The sequence below is a fragment of the Euleptes europaea genome, chromosome 3, assembly GCF_029931775.1.
Source record: "Euleptes europaea isolate rEulEur1 chromosome 3, rEulEur1.hap1, whole genome shotgun sequence".
Classification (NCBI taxonomy): domain Eukaryota; kingdom Metazoa; phylum Chordata; class Lepidosauria; order Squamata; family Sphaerodactylidae; genus Euleptes; species Euleptes europaea.
In genome coordinates, this window is record NC_079314.1 from 83,110,837 (window position 1) to 83,124,505 (window position 13,669).

The 13,669-nt window shown below is 41.2% G+C and overlaps 1 protein-coding gene across 1 annotated transcript in view; it reads right to left on the bottom strand.

Annotated features, from left to right (window-relative positions):
- FGD6 (FYVE, RhoGEF and PH domain containing 6) overlaps window positions 1-4,142 on the bottom strand; it is a 44,056-nt gene extending 39,914 nt beyond the window's left edge. The window contains exons 1-2 of the mRNA XM_056847277.1: window positions 4,022-4,142; window positions 1,550-3,902 (exon numbers count right to left, since the gene is read on the bottom strand). Of these exons, the coding sequence (XP_056703255.1) occupies window positions 1,550-3,902; window positions 4,022-4,034 (2,366 nt within the window). The 5' untranslated portion in view covers window positions 4,035-4,142. The remainder of the gene's footprint in view (window positions 1-1,549; window positions 3,903-4,021) is intronic.
- Window positions 4,143-13,669: the final 9,527 nt, after the last annotated feature.

The window sequence follows — 13,669 nt, forward strand, 5'->3', positions numbered from 1 at the left end:
TGATCAAAAATGCTAATAATTTGTAGAGAATGGTCCATCACCAACTCTAAACATATTTCCTTGAAAACCGTACAGAGTTGCCGTAAGTCAGCTGTGACTTGATGGCACACATACACACACACTTCCATTGAAGTCAACGGCTTAGAAGGACACATCTCTTGTTCAAAATTGTACTGTAAATTATTAACGAGAGCTGAGGATAGTTTTCACTGAGTCTTATGAATTATCCACACATATACTGAAAGATCACTTCAGACATTTTAGTTCATTACTCGCTCCATTAAAAATGCTTGAAGCAGCTCACACAAAATATACATTGCTAATATTTTAAAATGCAACTGAACAAACAATATAAGTATCAGTTAGAACATTTTAGGGAAAAAAAACTGCATACGTTGAAATAATTCAAGGAGAAAACAGGATCTAAATTCAAACAGGATGACATGAGGGTCTTCGCCAGATAACCCCCCTAAAAATAAGCCATACCCACTCACCAATCTGGCACCTAACATTTAATAAGTTTTGTGCTAGATGATCCACTGCAGGGAAGACATTCCACAATTGAGGGTTCCACAGAAAGGCCTTCTCCCTAGTCTTCAGTCACTATTTCTGAAACAGGCACCAAAAAGAAGGGCCTTTGTTGCAGATCTTAATGAGAAGGTTTTATGGGAATAGGCTGTATTTTTCTATACTTTGTGAAAATACTTAGATGATGGCTCTTCATATTCATGCCTTATTCCTTCCTCTTCTGTCCTGAAAAGTGTAGGTATAGGTTAACCAAATTCTGAAAAGGAAAAACTGGCTTAAGCTGGAAGACGCTAAAAGGACAGATGATCAGCTAGCACCAATGCTGCACAGCAAAAGTAAACAAAAAGAAGGAAAGCTCAGAAGGACTGGAGTTAAAACAACATCCTTTTTCTCTCTTGGGAAATGTCCAAGAATAAACAATTCCACAGACATTTAAAAAACAAAGCTTGTCCATCCCTGCGTTGGACTTGGTCCAAATAAAGTTAAAAGGACATGGGATAGTTTGAAAACCTTTCTGCTGAAAAAGGTACACATCAAAAGCACCTCTTTCACTGGATTTTCTCCTCCATATGCCTACAAAAATTCCAGCTGGAGTAGCAGAAAAAGTACTGACAGAGATGGGGCGGGGGAGAAGGCAACAACAAAAGTTGTCCTGGGGCTGGATGCGTGAGGAGTGATGTCAGAGCGTCAGGACACTGCAAAGTACCTCCTATTCCCCCCACCATGGCCAACCTGCTGAGCATTGGTGGGGAAGAGCTAGCCCTGATATGAAATTACATTAATCTAGCAGCAAGTCTTAGTTCTACCCGTTACTTTTTCTAGTCAGAACTAGATGTGTCAACATACTATACAGAATGTATAATGATATTAAAGCAAGACCATACTATATGGTCTTGCTTTAACAGGTGCAAAGAAAGATTCTACTATTACATCATCCAAATATTCCCTAAAACATGACATGTTCCACAGTGTTTATTCAAAATTCTACATGTCCTTTCTGTTCCCAACCCCAATATATTACCTGCTAAGCTTTGAATTGCTCCTCGTGGCTTCATATAGTTCTTCCACCTCATATATGTTAGCATCATGGTCTTCAGTAGCGTCATGGTCTTCCATACTGCTGGAATTCTGCCACTCAAAACTTGCATTTTTATCAGTGAATACAAAAGGCAAGTTTTCATAGTCTGGAATTTCCTCATAATGGCTCACATTTTCATATTCTGGTGTGAGGTCATGTGAAAGAGAATTCAAGTGCCCTTGCAATGTGGATGGTTGTTCGTTTAAATACTGTGGTTTCTGACTAGCTGTCATTTCATTCCGACTCCTTGATCTTTGCTTTCCCTTTTGTGAGGATGTGCTACATTTTTCTATAGAATGTGCCTTTGAGGTTTTATTTTTTCTTCCACTGGTTGTACAAGTTACATTCCAGTTTTTGCCATGCCTTTCCTTGTTAGAAAAAGTAACAGCAGTATCATCTGCAGATTGGCTGCCTTTGGCCAAAAACCTCTGAAAGTCACTTTTTATTATACAAACAGATAATTTCATGTTTAGGAATTTCTTTAATGCATTTTTCTTTTGAGTTTCTCTTTGTGGCTTGTTTATTCTGTCCATATCAACAGAGGACAATGATTTGGCTCGTGGTTTTGTCACAACAACTGGAAGCTCATTGCTTCTTGAACTCTTAGTGTTTTTTAAGGCTTCTGGATTGCCTGAAAATGGAAGGATAGGATGAGGTAATTTCCAGACAGGCTTCTCTAAAGATGATTTTGGAACATCACAGGATAGTGATGTACTTTGTTCTTTGGCAGATAAATGTCTTACTCGCTGTCTCTCCAGAAGAGTCTCTGACAGTGTTTCCTCATTAAGAAGGTAAGTCCTTTTCTCTACAAATTCATCTGAGGCAGCCTTTTTCAACAGCCCAGCTGCAGGAAGGCTGTGCCTTTGAGGTTTTTTAGGAATGATTTTTAGTAAACTCTCACCTTTTAAGTGTGCATCTTTATCTTCTTTCCTTTGTGCAGAATCAAGGCTATTAAAGGCAGGCAAATGCTGATTGCATGACAGTTTTAATTGCTTAGGCAAACTCATGGAAAGATTATTACACCTTATAAAGCTAGTCTTGTTATCGCTAGCAGTCAATATACCAGTATCATCCACTATACTTTTGGCAGAACATACAGTGTTACAATCTATAGAATGTTTAACATTTTCTTCCAGCTGAGAGGCTTCACTTAGAACCTGAGGCAAAATGTTTTGTGGGATCCGTTCATTAGAATCAGAAGACTCTTTTGCTGGATACATTTTCTCAGCAGCGGAAGTAGTAATATCAGATTTATCAGATACAGGCAAAATTTCTTTATTGTTATAGGAAACACTTTGAACAAGAACATTAATTTTGGCTGTTTTTCTGAATCCACACTCAGAAAGCCCAGCAGAATGACACTTGGAAGCATCTAGTCCTTTTATTTCCTCAGCTGGGAGATCTACACCATCTTGTCGAACAAGACAAGGAACACGTATCTTTCTTGGTTTTGGAACTGGGAGAGCTTTAGTTGATGGAAGTACATCTGTCCCAAAGGAAGCAAGAGACACATCACCTTCTTTTGTGCAGGTATCTGGACACGAATCACCAGTATTCACCTTTTCCATAGGGGTTTCTGACATTTCAGGGGTAACCTCATTTATATTTGTATGGGTATTTGAACTGACTGTAGTTGCTTCCAAACTAGATGCAGACTGGACAAGGTCTGTCAATTCTATTTTAATGCCATTATTTTCAAGTTTATTCAAGGGTTTCTGCCTCAAATGTCCATTATTGGGGAGAACACTATGTGTTAGAACACCTTTCAGTTTTTCTTCCGTAAAATTAGCCTTTAAGACTACCCGGTTTTTATTTATAACTTTTTCATTATGGCTATCAAGTATTGTTTTAGGTTTTAAAGATGATGCTGGTTTTTCACCTATATCAATATTCTCTAGGTTTTCCAATTGTTCAAAAATGGTAGAATTTTTACATGTATTTTCCCCATATTTATGAATGCATTCAAAATTGCATGAACACACTGATATAATATAAGCAGTATTGTCATTTGGTGCTCCATTTTTGTAATTCAAATTAACTAAGTATTCAGAAGAGTCATCTTGGTCTGCTTCTAAACTCTCAGAATTTTTTGTTAAGGATGGTTGTGCTATTTTAACATCAGGAAAAGATGAGCACTTGAGAACCTTTGGCTTTGGTGCTATTGCTGGTTTTGTTTTCTTTGTGGGTTGTAAGATATCTGCAAGAACAACATCTGGCTTCGGTGCAACAGGAGGTGGCACTAGTTTGTGTCCTACCACAAATTTTGGTTTTGGGGCCACTGGTGGCTTCTTAATTTCTAGAAGGGAAAGGGGAGATAGCAAAAAAAGAAAGAGAGAAATTAGTTTCGTCATTATGATTCTAATTAACTTACTCTAAATAACAGAAATACAAGATAAAACAGAAGACCAGTAGTACCTTCAAGGCTCATAAAATTTATTCCAACATAAGCTTTTGTGAGTCAGAACTCCCTTCATCAGCTGTACATCCTTAACACTTTTTCCACTTCAAGTGACAAGCAACAGATTGGTGGTTGTGAGATGTTACAAAGAAAGGCCAATCATACAAATCAATTCAGTGTGGGTCAGTACCACTCCTAACAGTAGAAGATAGCTAGAGTAGGATAAACAAAAAAGCAAGGAAGGTACAGTGTGAAGATAGATAAGCAGAACTAATTAACAACTGCAAAGGGTGGGTCATGCTGAGCTATTAATACCTATAGTGAATGAGGGAACAAAAGCCTGGGAGATTTTACTTCTGTCTCCCAGTACTGAATCTCTTGATTATTTTGATGTAACAATCTAACATGGTTACTCTTCTAGAATTCCAAGACAATCCATGTATGTCCCCCCGAGCACCATGTAGGACGGAAAGGATAAAAGTGTAATAAATAAGAATCTGTAACTCAGTTACGAATGAAATTTAAATTTTAACTATATGCTTGAAGCATCGTGAATTTCAGTTAAGGAGATAATATAGTTCCAGTTAATGTAGCATTAGAGGTATAACATTTTAAAATTAGAAGCAAAACACCCAATTAAACATGACTTGATACATTTTTAAGTTGACCCAAATCTGAACACATGAAGCTGCCTCATACCGAATCGATCACCAGTCCGTCAAGGTCAGTACTGCCTACTCAGACTGGCAGCTAGGATTTCCAGTAGAGGTCCTTCATATCACCTATCACCAATCCTTTCAGCTGGAGATGTTAGGGTTCAAACCTGGGACCTTGTGAAAGCCAAGCAGATGTTCTACCACTGAGCCACAGACCCTCCCCTGAACGGTTCAGATCCAAAAATAATTTCTACTTACGGTAGTATGAAGCCTGAGTAATCTGAGGAACATGAAAGAACTGTCCATTAAGTGATATTCCCCAGTAAGGATTAAGCTATTCAGCATTGTGAACACCCAGTGTTCTGCTGCTGGCACCTACCCACTCAATCACATGAGATACAACATTCAAATCTACTTCTCCAACACAGGAATTCAGTTGTTTTTAATAAAAATATTTATATGTCTCCTTTCCCCCTGAGCATCTCAGGACTCAAGATGGGTAACAATATACAAACAAACAATTTATGAAAAAATTAAAATAGACATGAGTGCATTAAATCACTCTAAAAATACTTTATGCCCCCTCAGGCAGAATATTCTCCCTTTGCCCAGGTTCAGGCTGCCACAAAGGCTCTCTGGGAAAACTTCTTTTTTGCAGCCTATCTGGAAAGCCAGGAAGGTAAAAGCTCCCCAACTATTTCTGGAAGATTGCTCCAGAGGCATGAGAGCCAGTGAAAAGGATCTACATTAGACTGTTGCCAAACGTTCCTCAGAAAAAGGAGGCGCAGTACTTCCTTCTGGGAAAAACAAAACTGATGCATGGGGGATATGCAGGGAGAGGTTGTCCTTCAAGTATGTCAGCCCCAGGTCATGAAGGACTTTAAAGGTGAGCACCAACACCTTGGATTGGATAGCAAAACTACTTAGCAGCCAGTGAAAAGAGCTGAGAATTGGAGCGACATGGTCCTGCTGAGTACCTATCACATTTTGCACTACCTGCAGTGTCTAGATGGTCTTCAAGTGTTACAGTAATGTTACAGTAATCTAGCCTCAAGGTTACTGAAGCATGGATCAGTATGGCTCAATCAGGTGTCTGCAAACAGGGAACCAGCTTCCTGGGGGAAAAAATTTTTTCACTGTCATGGACACCTGTTTCTTCAATAGGATAACTCTGTGAGAGATCAAGTCAACAGAGTTTTTCAGTGAAAGCTGGACACCATTAATTGTAGTGTTTACAATCCCATATAAAGAAGTAGTCTTTCCTGCTAGCATCACATCTATCTTATCTAGATTCAGCTTCAGATTATTCTCCCTCAGCCACTCAACCATCATATTTAGATAATTGGTCAGGGCAGCGGCAGAAGCCGGTGGCTAACCCAGAGTAATGGAGCTGGGTATTATCAGCATATTGATAAAAAATGTGGTCCAAAACTATGGACAATCTCATTAAGGGGCCTTCCACAGATTTTCAGCAACAGGGGAGACAACACTGAACCTTGTGGCACTGCCCACATCAGCACCTCCCACTGCAACCTTTTGTAAACAGTCTGATGGGAAAGACCAGAACCATCTCCACACTGCTCCTACCAGAGCCCATCTCACCTTCCAGGTGCCTCAGCACCATCACAGTATCAAAGGCTCTTGACAGATCTAACAACAACAACAGAGATACTTTGTCTTTGTCCATCAGAAGATGGATAGCTTTTGGAATCTTTCAACAATTATCAGGTAACATGGTTCTCTGAATGTATGGACCAAACAAGTTCAGACATGGCAATCTTTCATCCATCTATTAGAAGAGCATTTGCCTTCCAGCCTACTCTTTTCCAGTCAAAGCAGTGACATAAATCATAATGTCTAGAGCAGCCTGGGAAAGGTTCCAAAGTGAACCCTCTGCAATGCACACAACAGCTTCCTTCCCAATTATCTGTTGGATTCAGCTTCTGTACAGCTCCAGGCTGGGCAAGGCAAAGACAAAGAGTAAGATGAAGTTATAGCTTGCAGGAGTAGGACCTCAACTGTTCAGAACAGCAAGAAAAACTGAAACAGATACTTATACCCAAGAGCTGATGTCAGTAAACTTCCTTCTTTCCCAATTCCAGCCACAACTGGGTGGTAACACGTAGGCATGCCAGTTCAAAAGTGATTCTGGATTCAAATGTTATCAGCGACTGCCTCTACGTTAGTCTCTTACAGGAAAGCAAATCCTTTTTCTGTTTTTTTTGCAATTGCACTCTTACAGAGGTTAACATAAAATACCTGCTTGCCTTTATACAAATTTGCGTCTATGACATCAAGCTTAGTGGTCACCATACACATTTCAGCAGTGTGCATGAACTCTGCTAACTGCACTTAAACTAAACTGTTATAACTTTTAACAGCAAACTGGAAAGCTTGCTGTATCTTTTCTGTAAATATTAATATCTAAACCAAACCAAGAAACAATGATTACCCTATTCACCAGCCAGCCTTCATATTTCAAAGAACAATTGCCCCTTCCTACCCAATCCTATTTTGCAGAAATGTGCATACTTGCAGAAGTCTTCATTGTTCTACTGTCCCAAGGTGAGCTGCAGACCAATATTAATTTCCACTGAGCCACAGACTTAGAATGCAGCTGTGGGTAAGTCACTGTCTCATCTTGGTTCTCCATCAATCCAAAAGAATAACCACCAATGATCTCACAGCACAGTACACTGCTTTTTGTAGAAATCCCTTCAGAATTTTTGAGCAGCCTCAGACAATTCCATTTAATCCAGGTCTAAACTTGCCTTTCGCTTTATTTATATTACGAAGTGCACTTCCCACACACAGCTTTATTTAGCATGAATCACACTCTGCCTGGGTTTCATACACCCAACCCATCTTCCCATCAGAGCACTTCAGACGCCTTGTCACAATCAGAGTATATTGACACATTCTGTTTCAGTCACTCCTCATTTGCATATGTGCCCAGGAGTTTTCGTAGTAAGAGCACCTGTTCATAAACAAAGAGAACACCCCCCCCCCAATGAATGTCTGCCTCAATAGCCTTCTGTCATGCCCTTTATCTCTGGACTTTAACTACGGCATTTCTTATCCTTTGTGGTGCAATACTAAACAGATGCTTCTTCTCTTATTCTTTAGCACCAACTTGCTATCTCCTTTAGATTCCCATTTAAAATGTATTCTTCTCCTTGTAATAGTGCAACTCTGAGTAGTTCTTCAGTAATTGTTGTGTGTCAACAGTACACTGTGCAAAAATACAATTATTCTACCTTCCCAGAGGCTTATGCTAAAACTTCTACAAACTCTTTCTTCCATGGTGCATATTGTTTGTGCAGTGGATGTGATTTTTTCCCAAGTGTTCAACATAAAATACAAAAGGAAATTACTCACAACATCCCGGAAGATTATGACAGTCATTCTTTGAAGCAGCGGGGGGTGTGGGGGTTACCCAAGCACTGTTTTAGAAAATAGCCTAATTTCATCAGAAATTTAAAAGGAAAACGTTAATTGAAAATTTTAACATTTAACTTTATCCCGAGAGAAAAATAGGAACTAAGAATAACTTCAACATGGATACAAAGGAGATGAACAGTTTCCTTAGCTCAGGTGGTGCTGGCCTTGACCTGGATAGCCCAGGCAAGCCTGATCTCATCAGATCTCAGAAGCAAAGCAAGGGTGGTTGTCATAGAATCACAGTTGGAAGGGACCATCAGGGTCATCAAGTCCAACCCCCTGCACAATGCAGGAAATTCACAACTACCTCCCCTCCACACACACCCAGTGACCAAAAGATGGCCAAGATGCCCTCCCTCTCATCACTTGCCTGAGGTCACAGAATCAGCATTGCTGACAGGTGGCCATCTAACCTCTTCTTAAAAACCTCCAGGGAAGGAGAGCTTACCACCTCCCGAGGAAGCCTGTTCCACTGAGGAACTGCTCTGTTAGAAAATTCTTCCTAATGTCTAGATGGAAACTCTTTTGATTTAGTTTCAACCCACTGGTTCTGGTCCGACCTTCTGGGGCAACAGAAAACAACTTGGCACCATCCTCTATATGACAGCCCCTCAAGTACTTGAACATGGTTATCATATCCCCTCTCAGTCTTCTCCTCTTCAGGCTAAACATACCCAGCTCCTTCAACCTTTCCTCATAGGACTTGGTCTCCAGATCCCTCACCATCTTTGATGCTCTCCTCTGGACACGTTCCAGCTTGTCTACATCTTTTTTAAATTGTGGTGCCCAAAACTGAACACAATACTCTAGTTGAGGTCTAACCAGAGCGGAGTAAAGCGATACCATCACTTCGGGTGATCTGGACACTATACGTCTGTTGATGCAGCCCAAGACTGCATTTGCCTTTTTAGCTACCGCATCACACTGCTGACTCATGTTCAGTGTTTGGTCTACTAAGACCCCAAGATCTTTTTCACACACACTACTACTCAGACAAGTCTCCCCCATCCTATAATTATGCATTTGATTTTTCCTACCTAAATGCAGAACTTTACATTTGTCTTTGTTGAAGTGCATTTTATTAGTTCTAGCCCACTTCTCCAGCCTGTCAAGATCATCCTGCATCTTGGCTCTGTCTTCTACCGTATTTGCTATCCCTCCCCATTTAGTATCATCTGCAAATTTAATAAGCATCCCCTCTATTCCTTCATCCAAATAATTTATAAAGATGTTGAACAACACAGGGCCCAGCACAGATCCCTGAGGAACTCCACTAGTCACTTCTGTCCAAGTGGATGAGGAACCATTAACTAGCACTCTTTGGGTATGATCTGTCAACCAGTTGCAGATCCACTTAACAATAATAGGATCTAAACCACATTTTCCCAATTTGTCAACTAGAATACTATGTGGAACCTTATCAAAAGCTTTACTGAAATCTAGATAAACTATGTGTACCGAGACAGCCCCCAGCCCCAGCTGCCCGGCACCACCCAGGCTCGCGGGGACCCCAGGCGACGCAGCGGAACCGGGGAGCAAACCTGCACAAGTTGCAGCGACGCCCGCAGCCGGTGGAGAGGAGCAGGACGACCCCACCCCAGGGGGAAATGTCGTGAAAGAAGGAGCGCGTCAGCGGGCCATGAGGACGTGGCGGCGATGCTCAGCTGGGGATCCACCAACCAGCTGGGAGGCGGATGGGCACGCCCTGGGCGTGGCCGCCTTGCAGGGGACACGCCAGAAGACACCCGGGTGGGGGCTGATTCGCCCTTATAAGGGCTGCAGGGTGGAGCCCAGGGGGCGGGGATGAGAGGCAGGCCCATAAAAGAAGTCGGGGAAGCCGAGGCCGAGGAGGAGCCCAGTCAAAGGTCCTATTGCTGGCTATAGACCGCTGTGTGACCCTGGCGTCTTCTGAGGGAGAGGGCGACTCAGACTGTCCCTCAGAATGGTCTGAGGCCAAGGAGGCTCCCTTGGCCAGACCCTTCCAGCTCACTGAAGAAAAGAGGGCGGTTCCCCTAGAGGCCGCTAGCTCTACACTATGTCTACAGCATTCCCTGATCCAGCAATGTAGTAACTTTCTCAAAAAAGGAGATAAGATTAGTCTGACATGACTTATTCTTGAAAAACCCGTGCTAGCTCTTAGTGATCAGATCCATCCTTTCTAAATGCTCAAGGACTGACTGTTTGATTATTTGTTCGAACACTTCTCCTGGTATAGAAGTCAAGCTGATGGGTCGGTAGTTACCCGGATCCTCCTTTTTCCCCTTCTTGAAGATGGGGACAACATTTGCCCACTTCCAATCTTCTGGCACCTCACCTGTTTGCCAAGACTTTTCAAAAATAATGGACAGAGGTTCTGAAATTACATCTGCAAGTTCTTTGAGTACCCTTGGGTGCAATGCATCTGGCCCAGAGGATTTTGTTTCATTTAAAGAAACCAGATGTTTGTGCACTACCCTAATTCTAGGCTGCAAATCCCTTCCCTCATCACATGTTCTGTTTATGCCATGTTGAGCACCACTTCCCTCACGAGAAAAGACTGAGGAAAAGTAGGAATTGAGGAGTTCTGCCCTCTCTTCATCTCCTGTTACAATTTCATTTTCAGGTCCATGCAATGGGCTTACCGTATCTTGTCCTTGTTCTTACTTCTACTCTGTACATAGGAAAAGAACCTTTTTTTGTTGCGTTTTGCATCTCTCGCTAGCCTAAGTTCATACTGAGCTTTCCTAACACTCTCCCTGCAAGCACTAGTTATTTGATTATATTCCTCTTGGGTTATAAGGCCCTCCTTCCACTTCATAAATGAGTCTTTTTTATTTCTCAACTCTTTAAAAAGCTGTTTATGGAGCCACCCTGGCCTCTTTAGCCTCCTCCCATTTTTCTTTCTCATAGGAATGGTTTGGGATTGTCCTGGTTAGTCATTGGATGGGAGACCTCCAAGTAACTCCAGGGTCACTAGCAGAGGCAGGCAATGGCAAAACACCTCTGAATGTCCCTTGCCTTGAAAACCATAAGTCAGCTGTGCTTAACATCATGTTGTAAAATCTTCATTAATAAAAATTTGGTTAAGATATAAACATTTTTTGGAAACCAGAACACCTTTATGGATCTCTACACAAGAAATACTAACACTATGACCAGTGAGACCATCTCAATTTGTAACATATCAGGACCTTCTATTATGGGAAGACAACAAATGTGTCCTAAAAGATCATGAAGACTTAAAAGAACATTTGACTTGGTTTCAATATATCAAATAAAATCTGTATATATACAGGATATGAAAACAGGTTTTACAAAAGATAAATCAATTCTACAACAAACGCTATTGGATAACAATGATCATTTAATTTCAAAGATGTACAAGTTATTGTTAACTATATATATAGAACAAGATCAAATTAAACCTACGATGATAACTTGGGCACAGACATTGGGTTACAATATTGCTTTGAATAGATGGGAAAGACTTTGGTCAAGAGATATGAAATATATACTTTCACAATCATTAAGAGAGAATATTTATAAGATGATCTATAGATGGTATTTGACACCAAAAAAGTTAGCTAAAATGTATCCAACAATGTCACCAAACTGTTGGAAATGTCAAGATGAGATTGGTTCCTTTCATCATGTTTGGTGGCTATGTGAAAAAGCTAAGAACTTTTGGGATATGATTTACAACGAATTAAGACTGATATTACAACAAAATATCCCTAAAACACCGGAAATGATGTTGTTAAGTATTATCCCGGAATCTATACTGACAGAGATCTTTTTTGATATATGCCACTACTGCCGCAAGGTTGGTTTATGCAGCAAAATGGAAAGTGTCTGAGACACCGGATAAGACTGACTGGATAAATAAAATGTTAGAACTAGCAGAAATGGCCAAACTTACTGCATTAGTAAATCAAAAGGAGAATATGGAATTTGTGGGAGAATGGGAGGCTTGGACAAAATACTGTGTAAATGAATTTAACCTAGGAAATATTAAAGGCTATGTTTTGATCTAATTCAACTGATTAAAATAGAAATAATATTATTGTTAAAAGTGATGTTTTAAGATGGTTGGATATGTAATTAAATTTATAAATGAAATATTATAATGAATTAGAATTTAAATACAAAGGGAAGAACAGAGATATTAAACAGATAGAGGAGGGGAGGGGGGGAGTCAATAAGTTAGAATTATTTACATTGGTTGAAAAGATATTGTTTTTGTTATACAATTATATTAAATGAATGATGGAATTGAAAATGATGTACCGTATTTTTCGCTCTATAAGACGCACTTTTTTCCTCCTCAAAAGTGAGGGGAAATGTCTGTGCGTCTTATGGAGCGAATGTGCGCACAGAGCCGGCTAGGCGCGCTGGAATGACGCGAGCTGGCTCTGTGCGCCCCGTTCCAGAGCGCCCCGCCGGCTCTGTGAGCCCCGCCTGCCTCCCAGCTGGCCGTCGGGGCGGGGAAAGCCAGCTCACGTCGTTCCAGTGCGCCCCGCCGGCTCTGTGCGCCCCGCCCATCTCCCAGCTGGGAGGCGGACGGGGCGCACAGAGCCGGCTTGCGCCGTTCCAGCGCGAGCCGGCTTTCCCCGCCCCGACAGCCAGCTGGGAGGCGGGCGGGGCGCACAGAGCCAGCTCGGGTCGTTCCAGCGCGACACGCACACGCCCAGCCGGCTCTGTGCAGCCCCGCCCGCCTCCCAGCTGGCCGTCAGGGCGGGGAACGACGGCTTGCGCCGTCCCGACGCACACGCGCCCAGCCGGCATTCGCTGCATAAGACAAGTTTTTAGAGGAGGAAAACAAGATTTTTTCTTGTTTTCCTCCTCTAAAAACTAGGTGCGTCTTATGGAGCGGTGCGTCCTATGGAGCGAAAAAAACGGTAACTAGAAAATAATAAAAATTTATTTTTTAAAAAAGAATTTCTCTTCTGAAAAGTGCTCTGTGACTCAAAACGTTTGGGAAATTGTTTTAAAGTAAAGAAATCGCAAGAGCAAGGTTTTTGGTTTGCTTTCTTTCTTATTAACAGACCCTGCATAGTCTCATTGCTGTTCTTCTGAGTTCCTAATTGAAAAAAACAAATTAATAAAATTTTATTGTTACAAAATCAGTGGAAAAGCTGAAAAATAAATTTATAATTATCACCACCATATTTCTGTCATTCTTTGTGTATAAAACTTTATTGCATGGGACAGTCCCCAATTTGTAAAAGTATTTCACTTAGCTGTAGATCCATTTTATTCTCATAAACTGATCCCAATGTGGGTGGGGGCTTCAAAAATTCTACCTTCCTGTCCACACAGTGTGCAGAGTAAGTTCACTGCACTCTTTCCAAGAAGATCCTATCAAGCCAGATTTATGAAAGATCACAGCAAAGCAGTGTAAAATCCAGAAAGAAGATGATTTGAAGTACAACATTTGCAGATGCTCCCAAAAAACCCACTCCAGCTTTGGATGTCAAACAAGAGCAAAATCTCTTTATGGAAGCAGCCTATGTTCTGGCAAATACACACAGGATTGAGCTGACAACTTGGGAGTAAGTGTCACTGAACTTAGTAGAAGTTACTTCCAAG